Here is a 27,387-nt window from a genome sequence, read left to right on the forward strand (position 1 = left end):
GCTATGTATGGTTACCAGTAAAACACTGAAATGTTGAATTGCACTTTGTTTTGATTTTAATTGTATGAAAAATGGTCCAAATTGGGATTACAGTTAGTGTATTTAGAAACAATACCGACATTAGAAATGGATTATTCATGAGCTCTAAATGCATTTATCAAGTTGTGGGTGAGGTATTTTAACAATGTGTTTTCTCATTGCATTTTCAGAAAATTCCAACTACAAGGAACTCTTTGGTGCCCTAGACAATGCTTTCCTTGTTGCTTACGCCATTGGCATGTTTCTCAGGTAAGAGTTCAAATGGTACGGAAAGTCGACTCCAAAAGGGAATTTTGGCAGCCTCGAGCTCACCTTCTAGTCCATTTCCCAACCCCAAATATGATTTAGGGTCTGAGTACTTTAAGCTTCTGAAGGGGGCTCTGCTTCCTTATGAAGAGCCCTTTCCTCTGCTCTGCTCTCTGCCCGTCCTCCTTAAAGCAGTCTGTCACAAGAGAAGCAACCCCAAATCCATAACACAGGCCATGGAAGTGACTAGAGATTAACCCTGCATGTCAACCGCAGTGATGAGTATCGAAAGGTTGCCCCAGCCCCCAGACCTACTCTGTTTGATTCTGGTATCAGCGCTGTCTCCTTCCTGAGATGTGCCTAGGCCCCTTTCCAGGCACCTCTCCCTGAATCAAAGAGCACCCTATGAAATGTTCTGAGCCACCTGGCTCTTCCTCGCTTGTGTGTGTTTCCCACCCAGCTCACAGGAATGCAGCAATCCACAAATCTGTCTGGGGTGGGTCCTCTACCTCCACATGATTCTCCTGTGAACGCTGAGTCTCCCAAATTGATCCCAGAGACCTCCATGTATATACTGTTCAAGACACATACATTCAGCACACAAGCATCCACAAATGCATGGCACAGTGCTACATATTAACTTGATATATGCCAAACATGAGTTACAGACACAGCAGCAGAACTTTATATGGGTGAGCCTGTAAGTCTCACTCTAGTGACACAGGTAAAAAGGCCTGTTCACTTCTGCTGGTCACTACACAGTATGCTTCCACCATGGCGCTCTTGTTACTTCATTTCTGGCAGTAGTCTTTCACCATCATGAAGGTAGCAGTTTGAGCACCCCTCCCAGTCCAAAAAGATGGCAGTCCTTTAGATAAGACTAAAGGCCACATGTACAATGCTTGTTTCTCGTCGCAAATGGTCCGATTCACAGAATCTGGCCATTTGTGACAAGAAAAAAGATTTTTGCAATCCACAAACCCATATTGCAATTCAGTAATCTCTTTACCGAATCACAAAAAGGGTTTGAGAGTCGCAATTAGGAAAGGGCATTCCTAATTGTGAGTCGCAGTGCGATGTATGATTTGTTTTGTGACCGTGAGTGGTACTTACACCATGTGCCAGGTCCAGTTATCCCTTATTAGTAGAATAGAGGTGTTTCTAGCAGCTCAGGCTGATAGAAGGTAGCTATGGCAAAGCAGCTTAGGCTGAACTAGGAGATATGCAAAGCTCCTACCATACCACTTATATCATATAGCACAATATCATAAGAAAACACAAGACACAGAAGTACTAAAAATAAAGGTACTTTATTTTAGTGACAATATGCCACAAGTATCTCAGAGGATACCCTCACTTAGGAGGTAAGTAATATACACAAATTATGTGTGCACAAACCCAAAACAGTAAGAAAAGTAGTGCAAACAATGTAGAATCACAATAGGATGCAATAGGTAGACATAGGCCTAGGGGCAACACAAACCATATACTCCAAGTGGAATGCGAATCACGAATGGACCCCAGGCCTATGGGAGGTTGTAGAGGGTCGCTGGGACTGTAAGAAAACAGTAAGGGTGTCCAAGATACCCTACCTCAAGACCCTGAAAAGTAGGAGTAAAGTTACCCTACTACCCCAGAAAGACACAATAGTCATGATAGGGGATTCTGCAAGAACCACAATCACCAGCAAAACACTGGACCTGAGGACCTGTAAAGGAAGGGGACCAAGTCCAACAGTCACGCAAGTGTCCAGAGGGGGCAGGAGCCCACCAAACCCTGGATAAAGGTGCAAAAGGGCTGCCTCTGGGTGGAAGAAGCCGAAGATTCTGCAGCAACAAAAAGGGCTAGGAACTTCTCCTTTAGAGGGAACATGTCCCACGGCGTGCTGGAGATTGCAGAAGTGTTTCCTGGTAGACATACCGCAAACAAGCCTTGATAGCTGCAAGAGTCGCGGTTGAGATTTTTGGGTGCTGCTGGGGACCAGGAAGGACCAGGATGTTGCCCCTTGGAGGAGGAGACAGAGGGGGTGCTCAGCAACTCAGAGAGCCCCAGCAGAAGCAGGCAGCACCCACAGAAGTACCAGAACAGGCACTTAGAAGATCTGAGGACAGCTGTCTACTCAGAGTCACAAAGGAGGGTCCCACGACGTCGGAGTCCAACTCAGCGAGTTAGGCAATGCAGGACGGAGTGCTGGGGACCCAGACTAGGCTGTGCACAAAGGAAGTCCTTTGAAAAGTGCACAGAAGCCGGAGCAGCTGCAAATCACTCAGTACACAGGTTTGCTGTCTGGCGTGGAGAGGCAAGGACTTACCTCCACCAAATTTGGACAGAAGGGCCACTGGACTGTGGGAGACACTTGGACCCAGGTCCTGTGGAGGACCAGTGATGCAGACATTTGGTGCCTGCGTTTGCAGGGGGAAGATTCCGTCGACCCACAGATTTCTTTTTGGCTTCCAGTGTAGGGTGAAGGCAGACAGCCCTCAGAGCATGCACCACCAAGAAACAGTCAAGAAAGCCAGCAGGATGAGGCGCTACAATGTTGCTGGTAGTCGTCTTGCTACTTTGTTGTGGTTTTGCAGGCATCCTGGAGCAGTCAGCGGTCGATCCTTGGCAGAAGTCAAAGAGGGAAGTGCAGAGGAACTCTGGTGAGCTCTTGCATTCGTTATCTGAGGAATAGCCCAGAGGAGAGACCCTAAATAGCCAGAAAAGGAGGATTGGCTACTGAGAGAGGTAAGCACCTATCAGGAGGGGTCTCTGACATCACCTGCTAGCACTGGCCACTCAGAGCTGTCCATTGTGCCCCAACACCTCTGAATCCAAGATGGCAGAGGTCTGGGACACACTGGAGGAGCTCTGGGCACCTCTCCTGGTAGGTGCTGGTCAGGGGAGTGGTCACTCCCCTTTCCTTTGTCCAGTTTCGCGCCAGAGCAGGGCTGGGGGATCCCTGAACCGTTGTAGACTGGTTTATGAAGAGAGGGGCACCATCTGTGCCCATCAAATCATTTCCAGAGGCTGGGGGAGGCTACTCCTCCCCAGCCCTTCACACCTCTTTCCAAAGGGAGAGGGTGTAACACCCTCTCTGAGGAAATCTTTTGTTCTGCCTTCCTGGGACCAGGCTGACCAGGCTGCCCAGGCAGAATCCTGTCTGAGGGGTTGGCAGCAGCTGCAGTGGAGACCCCGAAAGGCAGTTTGGCAGTACCCGGGTTTCGGCTAGAGACCCGGGGATGCATGGAATTGTCCCCTTAACACCAGAATGGTATTGGGGTGACAATTCCTTGATCCTAGACATGTTACATGGCCATGTTTGGAGTTACCATGGTGACGCTACATATAGGTATTGACCTATATGTAGTGCACACGTGTAATGGTGTCCCCGCACTCACACAGTCTGAGGAATTTGCCCTGAACAATGTGGGGGCACCTTGGCTAGTGCCAGGGTTCCCACACACTAACCCTCACTTGAAGGTTAGGTGCCAAGTTACTTAGACATATAGGTGACTTAAAGTTACTTGTGTGCAGTGAAAATGGCTGTGAAATAATGTGGACATTATTTCACTCAGGCTGCAATGGCAGTCCTGTGTAAGAATTGTCTGAGCTACCTATGAGTGGCAAAAGAAATGCTACAGCCTATATGGATCTCCTGGAACCCAAATACCCTGGGCACCTAGGTACCATATACAAGGGAATTATAAGGGTGTTCCAGTGTGCCAATGAGAATTTGTAAAATTAGTCACTAGCCTGCAGTGACAATTTTAAAGCAAAGAGAGAGCATAAACACTGAGGTTCTGGTTAGCAGAGCCTCAGTGATACAGTTAGGCACCACACAGGGAACACATATAGGCCACAAATTTATGAGCACTGGGGTCCTGGCTAGCAGGATCCCAGTCACACATATCAAACATACTGACAACATAGGGTTTTCACTATGAGCACTGGGCCCTGGCTAGCAGGATCCCAGTGAGACAGTAAAAACACCCTGACATATACTCACAAACAGGCCGCAAGTGGGGGTAACAAGGCTAGAAAGAGGCTACCTTCCTACAATGGTCATTTTCACGTCTCACCTCGATGGAAAAAATCCTGAAAGTGCTCAAAAACTGCCATGGAAGCTAATGTGTAATCCCAGGTGGATGCAGATTTCCTTGTTTTGTGAGTCTGGTTCATTGGACAGTCATTAGGGAACCAACCATTAAGGGCCCTCAGCCCAAACACCTCTAAGACTCGTACAAGAGGATGATAACATTTATCCATTTTCCTGAAGTGTGATACTTGCGGCGAGATACCTAGACTCTGATCCCGAGCACCTGCTCTAATGCTTCATTTGCCATAGTTGGCCATGTTCAGATTGAAGTCACCTGTGATGTGCCAGGGGGCATCCCCATGCATGGCTCTTAAGGTTAGCAATTCATTTTGGTTTATGTTTAGGAGGTGTTTTTGGGCTGCATTGGCTTTAATGAAGATATTTATTATTTTGATAGTCATTGATGTCCAGCCCAGTAACCAATTTTTGATGATAACTGCTAACATGTGGGGTGGTTTCAGGTTGAAGCTCCTCACATTGAAGGCTTTGCTTGTTGTTATATAAGCTGATAGGCCTCCTTTTGGGTGCCCTTTAGATTTTACTTTTACAGCTGAACTAAAAATTCTCAAAACCCAGCAAGCGGATTTTCGGCTTCTTGTCAGGTTTCCTGCAAACAAGTGATGTAAAAGTCTTTCAAAAAGGATTCCAGATTTGGATCTTGAACGAGTTTACTAGCCCCTGCAATGTTCCAAAAGATTAAATTTGTGTTGCCAAGCTTGCTTTTAGACAAAATTCGGGGAGTCGGGCATGATCTAAGTAGATATACACTCTTTTTTTATCATTTACATTTTATTCTCATGAAATTGATGTTAAATATACATTAAACTGTTACATAGTGTGAGATTTGTGATTCGGTTTTGGCTTTATTAGTACTCTGAATCAGCCTTATGACTGCTTCAGCAATACATAAAAGCAACTAAAGCAAAAAACAATACTGCTCAATTAAATGGAGAATATCTTTTTAGCTGAAAATTTCACCAACTTGATTAAAATCCAGCCAATTTTACTGTGGCAAAGTGTAGAATTGTGAATATACTGCCCCCCTTCCCCCCACGCCCAAGAGCTAGGAGATGAAAAAAGAAACAATAGTTTTCTATTGTTTTAGTTTTGATCTGCTGGCTCAGCCAGCAGTACAGGGGAGGGGTGTGAAGTACTGGGTTTTTCAGAACCCAGCGGTGCCAGGGAACACACCCTAAGACTTCGAAACACAGAGTCTTCTTGTTGAAGTCAAAGATCTTGTTTATTGGCTGCAGCCAGTAACAGGTATCCTAGAAGTACAACACGGTGTATATTCTCAGGAGACTGCTCCCTTTGCAAAGCTAACCTTCTCTTTTATACAAAATATTATGCTTTGGGCAAACATTCCTTATTTTACAGTTGACCATTCACATATTTTCACTACAAAGAAATAGCAGGTTTATGATGACAAGCCCATATTCCAGTTTGTCCAGCCCTCAATCAATTACCCGGCAAGGCTTAGTACTTTCATCAGATATCGACGGACCCCCAATATAAACGGGCACCTCCTCCTTGTAAAGCAAGTCATAAAGAAAGAAACAGGGACAGGTGTGTGTAAGATTAGGCATGGTTTGTGTGTGATGAAAGGTTTATGATGTGTTGTGCCTTGATACTAATCTCATTCGGCCACTGGGAAAGAAACTGGCCGAACAGGTTTGGCTTCAGGCAGTGGAGTCAGCTTGCCCAGGTCACAGAGGAGTCAGCAAAGATGTACGTGTCCTTCAGACTCGTTTTCAGCATTAGACATTGGCCTATGTGAGGGCAATCATAAAATGGCTGTCGTTTAAATGGAACACGTGGGTTCAGGACGGAAATTCTGATATTCGGGTGATTTTGTTACCCAAATATGAATACAATGCTTGTGCATACTATTCTAATCATTCCCGGTCCGCTGATACCAAAATCGTTGTGATACGACGACGTTTATAACACGGGTCTAGAATTTTCAGTACCACAGACCCTCCTTTTGCCCTTACATAGGCAATAACCTATACTCACGCTAATCTGAGTCCAGGTCTATATTCATAAAGTCGTTGAGATGTTGCTGTAGCATCATCCTATTACTTAGCTCGTCCCTTGATACAGGTTTCCTTACACACGATGTAGCACAGAGGCCACATATTGCAGGAGCACACTGTACACACAGACAGGACAGGAAAAGAATGGCTAAGATCATCCCAATGACTATCAGAGTCTTCCATCCCCAGGCGGATATCAGCTCCCAGAGCCACCCCATCAATGACCAATTTCCTTTATCCACGTGAATAGATTCAGAGATCTTATGCAGTTTAGAAATGGCCTGGTAGACTGTCGGAACATTATCTGGGATGAAAACACAGCAACTTGATTGGATCACTTTACATACCCCACCTCGGTCTGCAAGTATGACGTCTAATGCGACCCTGTTCTGAAGAGTCATAAGGCGATCCGACTGGAGCTCAGCAGTCAAATTACCAAGGGCACCGGCGGTTTCAACTACCGTGGATTCAACCACCCTTGTCAATTGCCTTATGTTCCTGCTGTTAACCATAGGACCCCAAAACGGCAGAAAACCCTTTACGAAATCTCCAAATTCTTGTCCTGTAGTGTCTTCTTTACTTATGACACCTCTAACTATCCTTGTTTTATGGTAATCTGCCGCGGCCGTGTAGGTGGGAGGTAACAGGAACAAAACAAAACATGTGCCTGAGAAGTCAGGAGGCAACCATGTATAGGCTCTATTATGGCAGATGAAATAGGTACCCTTAGCTGCTAAGAACGAAGGAGAAGTCTGAGACGCAAAAACATATGTTTCAGTGCAGATACTTTTCCCTAACTGAGCTCTGGGATTCTTGCCATTACCTTGCAGACATAGGTGACCCTGATGGGGTACAATCCAAATCGGGGAGGATCTCTTTGCTCGCTGGTTCCCACTCAGAGTAACTCCATATCCTGGTACGTTCCATCCAATATATGCTAGTGTCTCATCTCTCGGGATAGTCTCATAGGAAATATCTTCCCTAATCATATCTACTATACCCTTAGCTAGAGCACTATTCTTAGGATTATCTTTCACAGAACGTAGGGGGTTGGCTTCATACGCGTATATGAACACCGTTCTATATGCCCATACAGAACCATTATGGCTGAAAGGCAGGACCAGATAAGGGATACCTTTATCAGTAGTATGGGGCATAAGACCACACACCCAACAGTTAGTTGTGTTCACTACTAATTGGTGTTGGTGTAGAAGCTGAATGAATGAATTGTTGACAAACTCTAATCTTCTGGCAGACTCGTGTTCAGGCAGGGGGTGAAAAGAATGCGAGGAAACAGTAGAAGGAGGTATGGGCTGAGTAATGGGTGCAGATGTCACTTGAAAAGAGAATAAAACATATCCTATTAAAAACATCATTACACTAAGCAACATGAAAATACATAATATCAAAAATCGTTTCTTTGTCATTATACCCATTCTGGCTTTAAAGTCCATCTGTCTGGCAGGTCTCTCATTCTTGAAAAACTCCATCCTCTCTAATTGCTGCTCGTGGTGGTAGGGTGTTCTATGCTAGGGAATGCTTCTGTCAGTCCAGGGCAACTCCCTTAGACCGACCAGAACTGTCGACCTAACGTCTTCAGCTGCACTCCAAAGACTTGGGCAACCACGACCCTACAGCTGAACCCGGATGGCGGTTCGAAAAGAAAAAAACAAAAATAAGAAAGTTTCTCAGATGAGAGAGCCGCACTTTAAAAAAAATAGCAAAGGAACGGGAAAACAATTATTTGTCCTTAGTTCTTGGTCTCAAATTATAACGGCTTTTTCTAGGTACTGTCTGGTTCTGGAACAAGAGTTCAGGCTCTGTAGTGTTCAATCGAATTGACGGTGGCACAGCTTCTTGCAAATTATTGTCACTTTCTTGTTCAGAAATTGTTCCTTTTACACGTGCATCGCTAAATGGCAAAAACCGAGGCACAGTCTCAGTTTCAGAGTCAGCGATCCCCTCCTGGACCCACCGGTCGTACGGTAGAGGAAAAGGGACCTTCTTGCAGTGTACGCTGTGGATCCAGTTCTTTTTCCCTTCCACTCGAACAGCTGATCTTGTTGAGAGAAGGACAAGGTAGGGGCCGGTCCAACGGGGCTGGTCATTCTTTGTCCGCTGGAAGTTCTTGACCAGCACCCATGATCCAGGATCGATAAGATGTCCTGGAGCTTTAGAGACCTGAGGCAGAGTATCGTGAACCTGTTGGTGTAGAACACGCAATTTAGCCGTCAATTCATACAAATACTCAAGCAGTACAGGGTGTTCGATCTCACTGAATTTTGTTGGTCTTGGCACTCCCCATATGTTGGCCGGGCGGCCAAACACAATTTCATAGGGACTAAGTCCCACTCGCGAATGCACAGTCATTCTTGTTGATAGGAGTGCTAGAGGCAGAGCGTCAGGCCATTTAAGACCAGAGCTCGCTTGTATCTTTGCCAACTTCACTCGACCCACAAATTCTCTCCCATTATCACTCCAGACCATTCTCTGCATTCCAAACCTAGGGAAGAATTATTTGACAAGGGCTTTAGCTGTGGATAAGGCAGTGTTGTCTTTTAAGGGATATGCTTCTACCCATCTTGAAAAAGCACAAACAACGAGTACGTATTTCAGATTGTTGCACCTTTCCATGTGGATGAAATCTAGCTGCAAAACCTCGAACGGATACGTTGGAGGTGCAAAATGACCAGCTGGAGTTGGGGTTCCCCTACCAGGATTGTATTTCAGACACACCATGCAATTCTTGACCACATTCTCTGCCCATTTAGGAATTCCAGCATTTTGCCATACTGGAGCCAACAACTTACAAATCCCTTTCACACTGATATGGGCCATTCCATGAGCCATTGTCACCACTGCAAGCACATACGCATCGGGTAACAACCATCGCTGATGTTCTGACAAGTCAACCCAACAACCATTTTCATCCAATTTACCCGTACTTTCTTTCCACAAACTGAACTCTTTCTCTGAAGCTTCAGCTTGAATAGACTTCACACCCTCTATCGTATCTTCACATATTCCAACGTCACCAACCCATCTTGCGGGGCCTGCAACATACATTCGATTCATCACATCTTTTGCTGTTTCTTTTGCAATTTCGTCAGCAAATGCATTGCCACGACCGACATCATCAGTAACCTTCTTGTGTGCACTGCATTTCACAATCACAACTTGTAATGGCAAGGTCAGTGACTCAAGAAGCTCATTCACCAACTGACCATGCTGAATTTTAGTTCCATGCGAAGTCAGGAACCCACGTTCTTTCCACAATCGTCCAAAACTATGGGCCACACCAAACGCATACTGGCTGTCGGTATATATGGTCACTTTCATTCCTTTTGATAATGCACACGCTCTCGTAAGTGCAATCAGCTCTGCTGCTTGAGCTGAATTATGTGGAATACGTGCAGCTTCAACAATCGTATACAAAGTTGTGACAGCATATGCTGCAGTCGTATCACCATTCGGAAGCTTGAAGCATGAACCATCCACCCATAAGGTACCATCACACTTTACAAGAGGAGTATCTTTAAGATCTACTCTCCCTTTCGTTTCTTCTTCTGTCCTAAGAAAACAATCATGTTGTTCAACATCATCTGTCTCTACTGAAATCGGCAATAACGTGGCTGGATTCAACGTATTGCACCTCTTTATGTGCACATGACTCGCTAACAGTGTCAACTCGTAACCTGACAATCGAGCACTAGTTAAATGCTGTGTCTTGGTCCTGTTTAACAACGTGTCCACTGCATGTGGAACCATCACAATCAACATATTATTCATCACTAACCCAGCAGACTGTCGAATAGAAACAGCTGCTGCCGCTGTGGCTCTCAAGCAACTCGGCAATGCTTTAGCTACCGGATCCAAAGTCGACAAAAAATATGCGCATGGGCGCTGCTTGTCTCCAAAAGACTGTGTCAGCACTGACAATGCACAACCCTCTTTCTCATGGACATACAGTGTAAAGGGCTTACTGTAGTCGGGGGTACCCAACACAGGAGCCGAACACAATGCATTACGAAATTCGGAAAAACTTTTCTGACAATCTTCAGACCACGGAACGGGGTTTGGTGTATCTTTATAGGTCAATGCTACCAAAGGTTTGTCCAGCAAAGAAAAATTTGGTATCCATTGTCTGCAGTATGATGTAATGCCCAAGAAAGCACGTACTTCTCTCTGTGTCCTTGGCACACTCAATTTTGCAATTGCCTGAATTCTTTCTGAGGGCAGTTTCCTTCCCTCCTTCGATAAGAGATGACCTAAGTAGGTCACTTCTTGTCGACAATATTGCAGTTTTGAAAGGGACACTTTGTGATGTAAATCAGACAAATGACGCAACAACAACAAGGTGGCTTCTTTACAAATCTCTTCAGTATCTGTAGCGACTAGCAAATCATCAATGTACTGAATAAGGGTAGCGCCGTCAGGTAAAACAATTGCATCAAGCTGTGTTTTTAAAGCCTGACTATATATTGAAGGACTTTCACTGTAGCCTTGTGGAGCGCGTTTAAAGCGGAAACTTCGGCCTCCTAAACTGAATCCAAAAATATCCCTGCTCTCCTGTGCAATCGGGATGCTGAAGAAAGCATTCTTTAAGTCAATCACCGAGAACCAGGTGGCGGAAGCTGGAATCATAGTCAATATGGCAGTGATATCAGGAACAACTGGAAACTGTGGCACAACTATTTTATTTACCTCTCTAAGATCAATCACGAGCCTGTAAACAGGTGGCTTAGAGGGGTCAGTACGTTTCAAAACAGGCAGAACAGGACTATTACAAACGTAGCCTCTTGTCTCTTCAATTACATCTTTTTCAATTAAATCATAAATGATCGCTAGCAACGACTTTTCACCTTCACTAGAGATCTTGTATTGTTGAATGCGTGGTAATTTAACATTGGCTTTCAATGTCACAACATAAGGCGGTATTTCCAACAGACCCACATCATTAGGACCAGTAGCCCAAATGATATCAGGAAGAAACGACAATTCGGTCGGAAGTTTATCCTTTGACAAATACATTGGAGAGACCACTTTCCTACCCAGTGTAAGTTGTACTCCTGAAGGAGAACAATATAATGTCGCATACAATCTTTTCAACAAATCCAATCCTAACAAGTTTTCACCACAACCTGTCGTCAGAATAAGGGGTGCTTCCAATTCACAAGGTCCAACAGAAAGGGACATAGGACTAGAAATCGGGTTCCTAACCGGGGCGCCAGAAAAACCTACTGAAACATTCATCTCGCCAGACAAAGGTGCACCAGGGAGTTTTGAGTGCATAATAGAACTCTTTGTAGCACCAGTATCCAACAGAAAAGGCTCCGACACACCTGAGGTAATTACCTTAACATAAGGTCCATTCTGATCCACTGGAACTAAAAAAAACTCCCTCTCTTCGTCTATGGCTGTCCTAGCAATTATTACCTTCCAAGTTCTCATCTTCTCCATAGTAGTCGTCAGCATAGTACTGAGCCGTCCTACCAGAGGCGTTATGTTGCTGGTCAAAACTATTCATTGAGTTTTGAGACAGAAAGGAACGCGTGTTCTGGGGAAAACTTCCACGTCCTCTACCTCTAGGAGCTTGTTGAACACCTCGACCTCTTGCGCCAGAAGCACCATTCGTACGCTGTAACAAAATAGGACAACTATACTTGAAATGACCCTCTTCTTTACAATATGAACACTGATTGGGACCTACAGGAACACGTGGTTGAGAAAACTCGAACCTTTGCGAGTTTCTCTGGAACTGTTAAGGTTGCTGATAGTTACTCTGACCACCACGTGGCGGATACGCCTGTTGTAAAAGAACCTTCGTCTTTAATTCTTTAGTTTTCTTGTCTGCTCTATCCTTCTCATCTTTATCCCTATTTTCGTAGTACTGTGCAGTAGCCAATATTTGTGCTGAAGAGGAAACGGCCCAAGAACTCTCTGAATCCTTCAATTTCTTACACAGCTCGGCAAGCAAATTGTGCACAAACTTGTCAACGAACAACCGTTGACCACCTTCTGTACTCATATCTTGACCACTGTGGTCGATAAACGTTTCCTCAAACCTGGTGAAGAAATCAGACACTGTTTCATCTTTCTTCTGCTTACACGCAGATAGTTTATCCCAATTCACACGCATCGCAGGCATTAAAGTCTTCATGTAAGTAATAATCCTAGCAGGCAGTTCTGCTACCAAAGGCTCAGGCTTGGCACCACCAACTTGTCTATCATTTGCAGCACTAATATTAGCCCATGAGTCACCTAACTCTTGCGCATGATCTGTATGGCGAATCAATCCCCACAAAGGCTGTGGAACAACATTCCTAAATAACATGTCTGTCAGCTAAATTCATAATGCATGAGTCTGCAGTCTGTGATAATTCCTTATAATACCTTGCAGGGTTTTTACGAGGATCAGGCAAAGTCTGCTTAAGGGCTAAAACTTCAGCTCGCTTCCACGGAACATGTACCCAAACACGCTGAAAATGAGCTGGGACAGCATCAATTTGATTAGCAACATCAGCCTCAACGGTGTCCTTCCATACCGGAGGGACTTCTCTCATTGGGTACTGTCGCACCTTTTTTTTAACAGAAGAGTCATGTTTGAACAATGACTGAGAAGGATCCTTATTCCTAAAGGACAACAACGTCGCAACTGCTGTCTCAACATCGGGACCCACAATCGTGCCCTTTGCAAACTCAAACCGTACACGGCACAAATCAGGCGGATTTGTTTCCAAATCATTATCTTCCAATTCCTCACAAAGGAAAGCACACATTTTCTCAAAAACGTATCTTTGTTTTGGTGCTCCCCATTGACGGAAGACATCCATAACAGACTCTACATCGTATCTTAAAGGGTAAACAACCCATTTACGTGCCATACGGTCAAACATTTCTCTCTCTTGAGAATTAGGCAGTTGACTACGCGACTGCTTACGCTCCGAATCTGGGGTCACACCAGACGACCCAAAGAGAGGAAATATAAGGCTGGCAACAGTATCTGTCATTCTCTGTCGGACAGAAGGAGAAGTTGATGAAAGAACAGGAGGAAAAACAGAGGGAGGCAAGGCAGACGCAGAAGCAGACGCAGAGGCAGTATCAGGAAGAACACCAGAAGAGGCAGTTGATGTAGTACATAAAGTCGTAGGAGGTACAGATGGAGCAGGTAGCGAAGTCGGCGTCCCTTGAAGGGGCTGCGCCATAGTAGTAGGAGCCAACTGAAAAGGAGCTGGCGGCTGTGGAAGAACCTGAGGCACAATAACCGGAGGTTGCACAGCTAAAGGTTGCAGAGGTGCTGTAGAATTCTGCGCATAAGGGGGTGGCGAACTCAACAAGTGCGACATTAAAGGATCTTTCTCAAGTTCTTTTGCTGCATCTTGCTGAAGAAGCGGAAGAACTGGATAACATTTATCGGTCACCAATTTACGTTGCCTGTGCAACTGCTCATTCATCTGTTCTTCTTCATCATCTTTAAACTGCATAGCAGCTTGCATTATCGAGATACCCTCTTCCCTCTTATTTCCCTTTGCTAATTTAATTTCCTTCTGTTTGGCTTCCTTACGCCATAGGCGGAAAGAGTCAAACATCGCCGGCCGGGCTTTCTTCTTAAAAAGTTTAACCTCCAGATATTCAGAATCTCTGTGTCAAAACTACCATATTGGGGCCATTTTAAAACTCCATCTTTCCTGGTGTATCGGATCCATACTTCATTATATGTGAGGGGGCCTATGCCATGTTTCACATATAGTTCATAGGTTGGAGTTCCAATCGGAGGAACCGGACACGAGTCCTCCAATCGGGAATCCCTATTATAACCAAGACAAAACAAATTTCCATATCTGCTAAGACCAGGCATCTTCGCTCTCTAGTCTAGCTTCAAACTTCAAAGTATTATCGAATACGATAGTCTCGTGAATACACAAATCCCTCGGCTTTGGTACTTGCAAGTTCCAAATCAAAAATCCCAAGGGGATACCAAACTAAGGACTGGGAGACGCTCCACTTATACTTAACTGAGGTATCGATGACGTCACCATAAGACTCGTTTATCGTTTCGCTCTACCAAATCATCAAGGGTCCAAAACAGGGCGATAGTCAGGGCAGCAGTCCTTCATAGCCGTCGGGAAGCGGGGAACCTCGCAGCAAAGACTTTCGGACCACGTCGACATACAGGGGTCGATGAAGTGGCGGCCTTCCTCCAGAATTTTCACACGAAGCTCCTCACGAACCTCTGGCTTGGACCGGTACCGCTGAAATCGCCCCACGTTGGGCGCCAACTGAAGTACTGGGTTTTTCAGAACCCAGCGGTGCCAGGGAACACACCCTAAGACTTCGAGTCCTTCCTGTTTCAGACTACAGAAACAGAGTCTTCTTGGTGAAGTCAAAGATCTTGTTTATTGGCTGCAGCCAGTAACAGGTATCCTAGAAGTACAACACGGTGTATATTCTCAGGAGACTGCTCCCTTTGCAAAGCTAACCTTCTCTTTTATACAAAATATTATGCTTTGGGCAAACATTCCTTATTTTACAGTTGACCATTCACATATTTTCACTACAAAGAAATAGCAGGTTTATGACGACAAGCCCATATTCCAGTTTGTCCAGCCCTCAATCAATTACCTGGCAAGGCTTAGTACTTTCATCAGATATCGACGGACCCCCAATATAAACGGGCACCTCCTCCTTGTAAAGCAAGTCATAAAGAAAGAAACAGGGACAGGTGTGTGTAAGATTAGGCATGGTTTGTGTGTGATGAAAGGTTTATGATGTGTTGTGCCTTGATACTAATCTCATTCGGCCACTGGGAAAGAAACTGGCCGAACAGGTTTGGCTTCAGGCAGTGGAGTCAGCTTGCCCAGGTCACAGAGGAGTCAGCAAAGATGTACGTGTCCTTCAGACTCGTTTTCAGCATTAGACATTGGCCTATGTGAGGGCAATCATAAAATGGCTGTCGTTTAAATGGAACACGTGGGTTCAGGACGGAAACTCTGATATTCGGGTGATTTTGTTACCCGAATATGAATACAATGCTTGTGCATACTATTCTAATCATTCCCGGTCTGCTGATATCAAAATCGTTGTGATAAGACGACGTTTATAACACGGGTCCAGAATTTTCAGTACCACAGGTGGGGCTGGGCCACGGTAGGTAGAGTGGGGGGAGACGATAGTGCATTAAGTGCACATGTGTGTTTGGCCGGCTGAGAGCAGCCAAACACACATGTGCATTTAGGTTTCTCCAGCCCCGCTGCATACACAGCTGGACTGGAGAAATAGCACAGACCCCAGGCTTGTGTCTGAGCGGCAGTGACTGCAGCTCAGACCAATCCTGACGCTGCTTACATGCTATGTTTGGCATGTAAGCAGCACCAGGATTGCTGAGGAGCCTGTGTTGGTGTCCCAGCTAATGTTGGGACACCACATGGAAGGAAGAGGAGCGTAAGGCAGCAGGAGACTGAGACGGCAGTGAGGTAAGTAATTTTTATTTATTTTCCCCCTCTGTCCCCTTCCCACTCTGTTCCCCTCTCCCCAACCCTCCCCTTGAGATTTGCGGTGTCTGCCGCTGTGTGTTGCACAGTATTAGTGAGTGACCTGGAAAAACATTGTTTGTCTTTTCTTGAAAACCAAAGGTTACCCTGAGAACTGGCGAAACCCAGTGTCATTAAACACCAGCCGTCCTTTAATAAGGATGGTTTACAACCGTACCCTACTTCCGTACAGAATCACCAGCATAGGTATATGTTGGCACATTTTAAATTAGACATTTTCTATTGTTTGATCACCTTTCCTGGTACGAACGATTGGTCTAAGGTATTCACAAAGGGTCCCTGCGATTGATTCTCTCATCAAGGCACTTTACCTATTTTGTTATTTTGCATTTTTTATGCATTATCTCAAACATTTGTTCTACATATTTTCTGTAAAAATAATTTTAATTGATGTCATCCTGTCTTACTGTTTTTACAACAATTGAACTCGCTAGCAATCTCTCGTAATATTTCCAGCTTTTTATGGTTCATGATGTGGCTAAGGAAAAGTATGACTACACTGTTACGATGTTTTGTAACCCTCTTCCCTTTATTGAGTTGCTTATTGTTTTATCATTATAGAATGCGTAACATATTTTTGTGTGATATTCTTTTATGGTTTCTTTCAGAAAACCCAATAGACACTTTCACCTACTGTAAATGACATGTACCGTATTAAATGATAAAAGATTTTAAAACAGACAGGACCGGACAGGACCTTTGTCAGCTCATTTAAAACATGCACCATTAATGTCTATTGATTAAATAAAATGCTGCTTCTATTTTCAGATCTGGCATGCAACAGTGTATGCGCTGTTTCTTCCGAAACTCTTGTTAAAAAAAAAAAAAAAAAAGGGCTGAGAGCCCACCTATTCCCATTAGTTGGCTTAGACATCACACACTTTTTTTTTTTTTTTTACGGGCGAGTGCAAAGTGCTCCGTTCAATGTTATCTCTCTTTGGGCTTCAAACCACGCCAATGTCATGTCAGTGTCTTTCATTGGTTCGTGGGCTTGCCTTTTAAAATCTGCTTGCTTTCATTAGTGGAAGGCATGCATACGTTATGCATGCCTTTTCCAGTGGTTAGCCCTCCTCAAGCACAGCGACCAAGTACTAAAAACATACGAGGCTTGCTGTTTTCTGTCTGGTTTGTGGACTACTTTCTCTTTTTTTGCAGCGCGATCTCACTTGGCAGAAGTCGAGCGCTTTGCAGGACATCAACCCTGTTACATAGTTAATTGCACTTTTGCCGGTTACGTAGATAATTGCACTTTTGCCGATTAGATTTCACTATGAGTGAACTGTTATTTCCGTTTGTGTGTCTGCTTTGCACTGATTGCGGCCGTCAGCGCGCTTACGTGAAACTTTTACTTTTCAGTTCATATGGCAAGAAAAGTCCAGTTAGTTATGTGAAACTGTTTTATTTTCATTTTCAATTTATGTGGCAAGAAAAGTCTGGTTAGGAGTTTACAATGCTAATTGCTTGAGCTTAAGCAAACGTGAGACCGTTTGCATTGCAAATGCTTGTTTTGCTTTTCAGTCGTTAGCACGTCTGGTCTTCTGTGTCTTTGCAGCTTCCTGTCCGTGACAAGTGTCCTTGCACAGGCTGAGCGCCAAACCTTTTTCTAGCACCCCATACACCACGTTTCCAGTCAGCCTCCCCTCTCCGTGTCGTCATTTGTCCCATCCCCATCATCTTGTTGCTACCCCACCCACTGGCCCACATCGCTGCTTGCCCTCTTGCATCGTTCTTTGCCCTGACCTTGCTTGCCAATCTTTTGCTTACCCCTGCCCGCCTTTGCCCTATATTGTTGCGTTGCTTGTTGCCCCCACCCCTTTTAGCTGGCATTGCACAATGTTTGTTGCGAAAGGCTCAAGAGAATTAGACATTTGCACAAAAGTGTCCGCACCCAGAGGTGAATGTGTGGTACAACATATTCTGCTAGAACGGCTTCAAACCAATATGACTGGTGATATGAAATCAGAGCGCTTCCACATAACAGCTATTACACAAGGTAATGCAAAAATCTTCCATAATGCTTTATCGCTAGCTGCTTCAAAAATGTAAAAAAGTTTAGTTAATTGTAATGAAGTATGTGTTGTACTTTAAAATGCAAGAACACATATTAGTCCATATACCAATAGGTGTTCTGAGCTGCTCCTTTTCTGCTTTAGCAAAGCCATAATTAAAAAATGCAAAAAACAAAACAGTCACATTGCCGGTCGGAAGGAATCTTCCATGGTCATGATGCCAAGTCGTGTGTGAGTGCCCAGCTGAGTGTATTTGTGTGTGCGCCCTGGGCCATGCTGATAGAGCCCCACACCATTCACTATTCCGACTCAGAAGTCCTCAGTGGGGTGAAAAGCCGTTGCAGCAAACTATGTGCATAATGGAATTCACTGCTCAGAATCTGACAGGGCTGCGTTAGCCTTCATTCTTCTGAGGTGGAAAGAACCAGTAACACCTGATGTTTAGAAGCAGCTTGGGTTGTATGCTATTTAAGTGTTCAGTGTCAGATTATATTACCCTTTCATGTGCATCGATCAGAAATAACAATGCCCAGTGTAATATAGGTGCTTTAAAGACATAAGTGAGACCACAGATAACGCAGAACAAATCAAACATCTACCCCCAGTCACAGATCTGGGTTAATCCATCACTTTTTTTGCCTGCCATTCCATTCCAGTATTTAGCCAGCCATATGCAAATCAGTCTTGACCCCAGTCACCATGGGAACAGTCCAGACGAAGCTGCCAGGCCAGGTCCTCAACAGACCAGAAACAAGCATCCTGGGACGAGTTTCAGTGTATCACCCCTCATCAGCTAGGCTAGCTTGAATTTGGTGGCATAGCAAGCATGGGACTCATGTCTGGGCATACCCTTCCCACTTAGGGAGACAAAGGCAAAAACAGATGATGAAACTGATAGAGCGAACCGTAGTAACAATTTACCTGTGTTCGGACGCTCTTTAGGCCGATGAATCTTTTGACTAAGTGGGAACTCTCTGTACTCTTAATCGATCAGTCGCATCAGGTCAATAATCAATAACGTACATAAGCAATACCTTGATCAACATAACACTTAATGATTAATCCAGAATACATTTCGGCGAACCCTGACCTTTCAGTCAGGAATAACCACACCAGTTTATTGCAAAGTTAGTGAATTTATTTCCCTATATTAACAAAGCTAGCACAATATAAATGTGTCTCAACACCAAATGATAAACATAAATGAACATTAATAGCTGTCCATAACGTCGGAACAAGTGTAATCTATGTAGCATTTGAATCACAAGGCATTCGATAATAGCAATGCAAAGCACTAATACGATAATCTGTAATGGGCTAATTGCGTACATTTAGTCAGCATAACAAGATCTCAATTTGCATCGCGCAACATATGGAATCCTCATCTAACCTCAAATTAGCATCGGCATGTGGGACTTCATGCAAAAACAATTTAGCAACATTAATTTAGAAAAACTCCTAGCTAGGGCTCTTATCAAAATCAGCAGTTGGTTACCTAAAAGAAACACAATGCAATTTTACAATTCCCTTTCATATTGACCAATTACGATCAGCATACAAGGAGATCTTCGTCTCACAGGTACCGTTTCTCGTTCGGCATGGGACGGGACAAAAGGGGCAGGGGTGAACGGGGCAATTGCCTCACGGCGGCAAGTTAAGACTACTACTTCATGCAAAGGGACAAATCAAAGTTAAAGTCTCTAGGGCAAGAATCATTAAAGTCTCTTTCTCTCGACTAGAGAAAGCATCAAAGTCTCTCAAAATGGCGTCGCAGCAAAATAGGCCATAATAGCTACGAAGTCTGCAAAAATGGCGGGTATCAAGCTGGTAATGGCTACTTTCTTCTCGTGCACCTGGGTTTTATAGCCAACAGTTCGAATCCAGTAGGGTCTCTATTGGAGGGTTCATAGGTTAGCTTCAAATTGTCCAATCAAAAACGACAGTTCTCAAGCTTTTACTTAAGCATACATTATCCTTGGAGATGGGTACGCAAATCGCAACATTGTCTACCAATTAGCTCACTTTCAGAGCCTCCATTGTCCGCACCTGCAAGTCGACCTTGAATTAAAGAGAAAATATGCCAGGCTGGCACGAAACTTTAAGATAAGCATGTGAACAGTTTCTGTGGAAAAGTACAGCTTCAAGCAGAAATACACGTTTAATAGCACATTGGAAAAATACGAACATCTAAACCGTGAGACCAGGCCACTAGGCCAAAGCCTCCTTTAAAGTAATGCTAAGCTAACGTAGTTCAAACAAGCAAATCGAAGCACACGTTTATGATTATGTCAGATTAGTGCAATTCTAATATACAACGTTATATAAAGCACGCTTATAAATGTTGGCAAACTACTCTAAGGGCACATTTTGTCCCCGTACAATCTTTATTAGTTCGGTTAATGTCACACATGATTATTTCACACTACGTTTATGCGTTAATAAATCAAAACCTTCATTTTCTGCTTCATCAATCCCTCCTCTGATGACTACTTGTCATAACACAAATTATGCCCACAAATTTTATTCCATTAAAATTCTGTCAGTTCCCTTTTCCTTTTAGTTCCCCTAGTTTGCGCTTTGTATTCTTCTGCCATTCTTTTAATAATTTTCTTCTCCTTTCTTCTTTTAATTCTTTCCATAATCATTATTATTCCCCTTTTTATTCCCCAAATTCCGAATACACAAATTATTACTATTAAAATTCCCTCTATTATTTTTAGCATTATTCCATTCCAAATTCCCCCAATCCAATGTCCCACTGAAGCAAGTCCTTTTCCAACCTTCTCCCACACTCCTGGTTCTTTCAGTTCCTTCAAATCTGCACTTTCTTTTGTTAGATTAGCAAGCATAGTTTTAATTTTCACACTATTGTCAGGTATATATGTACAACAGTGTCTTGCACCAAGCATTTTGCAAACACCGCCATCCTTTGCTAAAAGAATGTCTAAAGCAAGCCTATTTTGAAGAGTCATAGCTCTTTCCGCTGCAAGTTCAGCATCTATCAGGATTATAGCACCTGAAAACTTTGTCAACATGTTATCCACTATAGTAGACAACTTTCTTATTTTGATGGAATTCAGCACAACTCCCAATGAAGGAATCATGGCTCCAAATATATCACCTACCACAGCAGCTGCGGTCTCTCTTTTCTGGATACGATGGGATCCAGATGTCTTTTGAATCATCGATAGGTCATCCAGTTGATAAACCTTTGGGAACACTATACCCAAATAACATCTTCCCCACCATCCCTTTGGAAGACGATAATAGGCATTATACCCACAAATGTAATATACACCTGGAATGACAGGGTCAAGTCCGTCCATCATGAATGTCCATTTGGCCTTAAAGATAAACGTATGTTTACACTCACTCGCTCCTACAAAAATGTTGTCATAATAAGATTCACCTCGATATATACAAAATTTCCCTACATGCCAAGCATCTAAAGCAATTTTCCCTTGTGTTTTTATTGCAGCAAAATCATAATTATCTACTGAAGTCCTCTTATGTAACTCCTTTTCTAATTTCGCCTTCATTTGAGCCCTTCTATCATCTGTGCGATCTAAAAAGCTTATTTCTACCGCAGAGAGTGAGCAGGTAAGGTTTTCCCTATGAGCGTGAGCCGTTTCAAAAGGTAGCATTGGCTCGAAAAATTCCCTCATAATTTTAGCATCCCAATCCTTTGCAGTCTGGCTTAGCTGCGCTATTATAGGAACATAAGCAAAGGTAACATCATAATTTGAGTAAAAATACTGTATGTTAGTTTGACCATAAAACCTAGACATTACTATACTACATGTAATCCCGTATGTAAGAGGCATGTGGTGATATGTCACCCCTTCCTTCACTGATGTCGGTATCTGGGTACACACATAACAATCTTTCGCATCCATTGTCTCAACATATTCTGTTAGTAAGCGATAGAAAACATTATACGAAAGCTCTTTCCTTTCATGCAAGAGTCTCTCATCCAGTGCTAGCCTTTTCAATGCGGTTAGTTCAGTGATAGTAACAGGAGCAATAGTAGAAGCCTCAATAGTCTCATTCTCACCCTTTCCATGCATTCCAAACACAATTGCCATTATTATTAGTACACATGTAACTACCAAGCCTATACACACATATTTACAATATTTCTTTCTATTGTTTAGCGTCATGATCTGTATAGAATCAGAGAGCTAGAAGCACTTATAAATGAAACTTATTTAGCAATTCAGTTACAAAGCTGAACGAGCGCAATGTTCACACCGTCTTCTTCAAGAGGCCAGTCACTTATCGGTTAGCAGCATTTGTCTCAATTCGGCAATAACTCAGTCTTTATCGGTTTAGCAAATATCTCAGCTGGTTGTTTGTCTCACGTTAGATTGCAGCAAGCAATATCATTTATCACCCTTTCAATCAACACTGTCCATAAAACTTTTCTTTTCTATTGGTATCTCTTCCTCTTCTTCGTTCTCGATGCTTAGAGATACAAACTCGTCAGTCCAATCGTCATTGACTGCATATGCCCATTCTGGACCGGAATACCTTCTGTTCGGTATCCTTTTCCTTTTCAATTTTGCTTCTCCTTTCGATTCTGCCTCACTGGTACTTTCCTCTTTTGTCAAGTCTTTTTCTTCACTCAAGGTTGGTACCACGACAGACACTTCTTTTCTTTTCTCTTTTACTTTTGGCCTTTCTCCGTCATTCAATCCTTCTCCAGACCTTTGTTTTACTGGTGATATACTTAGTCTCCTCTTTGCACCGTGTCCATTTGATGGACCTGTGACTTTTTCTGTAGAGGTTTGAACTTTTTCGTTCTGCCCTGCCTTGTCCCCTCCTTCAGGGGAATCGGTCACGTTCTCTTTTTCTTTTTCTGTATCGTCTGTTTCTGGGAAAGCCCCCTTCTGATCAGGCTCTCCTGCTTTTCCACCTTTTTCGAGCCCTTCGTCACCGTTACTTTCGTCAGGCTCTGTATCACTTTCAGCTGCTTCAGGTTCTTTGTCACCTTCAGCTGCTTCAGGCTTTTTGCTACCCTCAGCTGCTTCAGGCTCTTTGTCACCTGCAGCTTCTTCGTCGCTGTCTGAACTTTCTCCTTGGTCTTCCCCAAGTGAGTCGGACTCTTCGTTCTCCAATAATATCTCTTTTTCTCCTGCTGCTGCTTGTTCGCTTTCAGTTCGCTTTTGTCCTGTCTCAGCACTCGGCACTGTTTTATTAGGCACTGGCAGTTTCAGCGCTTCAACTTCCTCATCTGTGGGACACAACACCTTCTTTGTGTGACTGGCGTGAATCCAGTTGGGAACCCCCGCACACTTCACAGCGGTAGTTGTCGTCAGGATCACTTGGAAAGGGCCTTTCCAACGGGGTTCCAGACACGACTTCCTCACGTGCTTCTTTACCACGACCCAGTCACCTGCTTTCAGTGCGTGTCCTGGACCTTGGATCGGTGGCAAGGTGGTTGCTTCCACCTGGTGAGAGAAAGAGCGAACCACGTCAGCCAGACCTTTGCAGTAGTCTAACACCATATCATCTGTAATATTCAAAAGCGCGTTTGCGGGAACTGCAGGAAGTCTCATAGCCCTGCCCATGAGAATTTCGTGCGGAGACAATCCAGTCTTTCTATCAGGAGTGTTTCTCATTGACATTAGCACTAAGGGCAATGCGTCAGGCCATTTCAAATTTGTCGATGCACATATTTTCGCCATTCTTGATTTCAGTGTACCATTCATCTGCTCCACCAGTCCTGATGCTTCAGGGCGATAGCTACAATGCAGCTTTTGCTCAATGTTCAGCGCTTCGCAAAGTAACTTTATCACCTCGTTATTGAAGTGACTTCCCCTATCTGATTCTAAAGAGATCGGGAATCCGAAGCGTGGTATCAACTCTCTCAATAGTAGCTTGGCAACTGTAAGGCTGTCATTTCTACGTGTGGGGTATGCCTCAATCCAGTGACTAAAAATGCACACAATCACCAACACATATTTCAGACCTCCATGCACAGGCATCTCAATGAAGTCCATCTGCATACGACTAAAAGGACCGCTTGCCCTACCAATGTGGCTCGCGTTCACAACTGTTCCCTTTCCTGGGTTCATCTGCTGGCAAGTGACACATCGATGGCAAACTGCTTCTGCAGCTTGACGAAATCTGGGGTTAAACCAATCTGTTTTGAACAATCTTATCATGGCATCTCTCCCTAGGTGAGCTTGCCCATGATAGAACCGCGCAAGCTGTGATAGGAGACTATTTGGCAAAACAAATTTTCCCTCATGTGAAACCCATAACTCGTCTTGTCTCTTTATACATTGTGATTTAATCCAGGAATCTCTTTCATCCTCCCTGACATTATTCTGTAGTGCTTTTAGTTCCTCTATCGTATCTACGACCTTCAAGGCAAATGCTTCAGCTGGTTCGAGTTCTGGCTCACTTATTGAGTTCCATTCATCTCTCAGTAATATACAGTTCAAGGCACAAAATCTTGCGACTTGATCTGCATATGCATTTCCCAGAGAAACATAGTCCTGTCCTTTCGTGTGAGCACTGCACTTTACCACTGCAACTTCAGCTGGCACTTGAATGGCATGTAACAATTCCCTTATTCTTTCCCCGTTTTTCACTGGGGATCCTGAAGAAGTCAGGAAACCTCTCTGTGACCATAGTTGTCCAAAGTCATGCACAATCCCAAACCCGTATTGGCTATCAGTGTAAATGGTGACTTTCATCAATGCAGACAGTTGACATGCTCTGGTGAGGGCTACAAGTTCTGCTACTTGTGCAGAATAGACTCCTTGGAGCCATCCCGCTTCCAAGACCCCTGTTACAGTACATACAGCATATCCTGCTTTCAAAATCCCCATCCCATCTCTTAGACATGAACCATCCACAAAAAGAATTTGGTCATTTTCATCAAGCTTTGTATCTTTAATGTCCGGTCGGGGTTTTGTGCAAAATTCAGTCACCTGAAGGCAGTCATGCTCGACGTCTTCAGCGTTCTCAATTTCGACATTTTCTCCAGGAAGCAAGGTTGCTGGATTCAACGTAGTGCACCTTTTCAGCTGCACATTCGGCGAGCCCAGAATAATCGTTTCATACCTTGTGAGTCTTGCTCCAGTCATGTGTTGCGTTCGGGAGCGGGTCAAAAGTATCTCAACTGAGTGAGGGACCATGACTGTTACTGGGTGTCCCATCACTATTCCTTCACTCTGAGTGAGGCTGATACCAACTGCTGCTACGGCGCGCAAACACCCTGGGAGTGCTGCTGCGACCGGATCCAAAGTAGCTGAAAAATACGCTACTGGTCTGTTTACGCCACCATGGGCTTGAGTCAAGACAGACAAAGAACATGCATCACGTTCATGGCAAAACAATGTGAAAGGCTTCGTGTAATCAGGCATACCTAAAGCTGGAGCCCTGCACATGCACTCTTTCAATTCAACAAAAGCATCCATCTCATCTCCTTTCAGCTCAATTTGATCCAAAGCATCCTTCTGGGTCAGTTTCAGTAAAGGCTTCGCTAGAGTCGAGAAGTTGGGAATCCACTGGCGACAATAGCCCACCATTCCCAAGAACTTCCTCACCTCCTTTCTCGTCTTGGGCGGACTCATCTGAAGTACACTTGTAATTCTTTCCTTCATTATCCTCCGTGACCCTTTCTCTATCTGATGACCCAAGTATTTCACTTTCTTCTGACAGAACTGTAATTTGGAAGGAGACACCTTGTGTCCATTCCTTCCCAAATGGTTCAACAGAGCAATGGTATCGGCTGTGCAGCCACTTTCTGTCTTTGATGCAACCAGTAAGTCGTCAATGTACTGTACTAGGGTTGACTCGAATGGCAACTCTAACTCTTCCAAGTCTTTCTTTAGAATCTGATTGAATATTGACGGTGACTCAGAAAACCCTTGAGGAATTCGACACCAACTGTACACTCTATCTAGGAATTTGAAACAAAAGAGAAATTGGCTGTCCTCATGGAGAGGCACAGAAAAGAATGCTTGTGACAAATCAATGACTGAGAACCACTCGGCATCGCAAGGGATCTGAAACATTATCACAGCTGGATTCGGTACAACAGGGCAGCATTTGACTATGATATCATTTATTTTCCTCAAGTCTTTCACAAGTCGGACCTTTCCACTTGGCTTTATTAGTCCCATTATTGATGAATTACAGGGACTGCTTAACACTTCTTTCAGTACCCCCTGTTTCACAAATTCGTCAATGAGTTGGGCAACTTTCATGAGGGTATCTTGTGCCATGTGGTATTGTGGGGTCTGGGGAAAGATCGCATTGGGCTTTACAGTCACTTTCACTGGTTCCACTCCTTTCATCAATCCCACCTCTTTCCCTGTCATGTCCCACACTTCCTTTCCGACTGTCTCCCGTAATTCGACTGGAATATCTTCTTCGGTTATCATCCGGAAAAGGCAAATCAGAGGATACTCTTCATCGACCGTTTCCATTTCATCCCCCTCTACACTATCCTCTTCCTCCCCATCACTGCTCGTCTGTATCGTTATTCCTTCGTTCAAACACATGATCGAACATCCCAGCTTGCACAATAGGTCCCTCCCTAACAGCGCTATTGGGCTTGAATCACATATCACAAACTGATGTACCCCTTGATAGTTACCGATGCTGACTGGTACCGGATCTGTTATTGGGTTCGTCAGGTGCCTGTTTGCTACTCCCACCACTTGAACTGTCCTCCCTGAGAGTGGCAAATTTGGTACTTCACTACTCTTAACAGTTGAACGTGTGGCTCCCGTGTCCACCAAGAATGAAACACGATGACCCATTACCCTTCCCTCTACGTACGGACCCTTTTGATCAACTTCTAAGGATGCTGCAAGCACACAATCTCCTTCCTCTTCTGAGCTCTCACTCTCCCATACATTGTTTATTCCACTCTCACTGTGTAATGGGAACTGTTGTACGGTGCCATTTGTACTCATTACCTGACCCGAGACCTGTGGAGGAACCATCACTTGCTGCTGACTCATTGGTGCCAAAGGTATTTGCATTTGCTGATTAGGTACCATGGGTAACTGCTGTTGCATCGGCTGCATTTGCGTCATCTGCATACGAGGCATCTGCATCTGCTGCGGCTGCATAGGTTGTAATCCCTGCAATTGATTTATGATCTGAAAATTTGGGTTTGGACCTCTCATTTTCGGTCCCCTCATTGTCTGAAATGCATTGACATCATTGTTTTGCTGACCAACACCTGCACCTGCACCACCATCGGGCACTCGCGTTTCCAATGACCTACACTTCTGCACACGTGACACGGCATCACTTTCTTCATTGCCTGCACACCCGTCACAACAGTGTTTAAATCCGGACCATTATTCACAAAACCTCCTCTGCCTCTGCCTCTCGCCTGTGGCTGAAATGCCATGTTTCCCTGCAACTGCGGCTGCGGTTGCGGTACCTGCTGTTGG

General features: G+C 44.2%; 1 protein-coding gene across 2 annotated transcripts in view; it reads left to right on the forward strand.

Moving 5' to 3' along the window:
• SLC37A2 (solute carrier family 37 member 2) overlaps window positions 1–27,387 on the forward strand; it is a 1,507,897-nt gene that overhangs the window by 389,190 nt on the left and 1,091,320 nt on the right. For both annotated transcript variants that reach the window (XM_069224551.1, XM_069224550.1), the window contains exon 4: window positions 210–288. In XM_069224551.1, the coding sequence (XP_069080652.1) occupies window positions 210–288 (79 nt within the window). The remainder of the gene's footprint in view (window positions 1–209; window positions 289–27,387) is intronic.

The sequence above is a fragment of the Pleurodeles waltl genome, chromosome 3_1 (assembly GCF_031143425.1).
Source record: "Pleurodeles waltl isolate 20211129_DDA chromosome 3_1, aPleWal1.hap1.20221129, whole genome shotgun sequence".
Classification (NCBI taxonomy): domain Eukaryota; kingdom Metazoa; phylum Chordata; class Amphibia; order Caudata; family Salamandridae; genus Pleurodeles; species Pleurodeles waltl.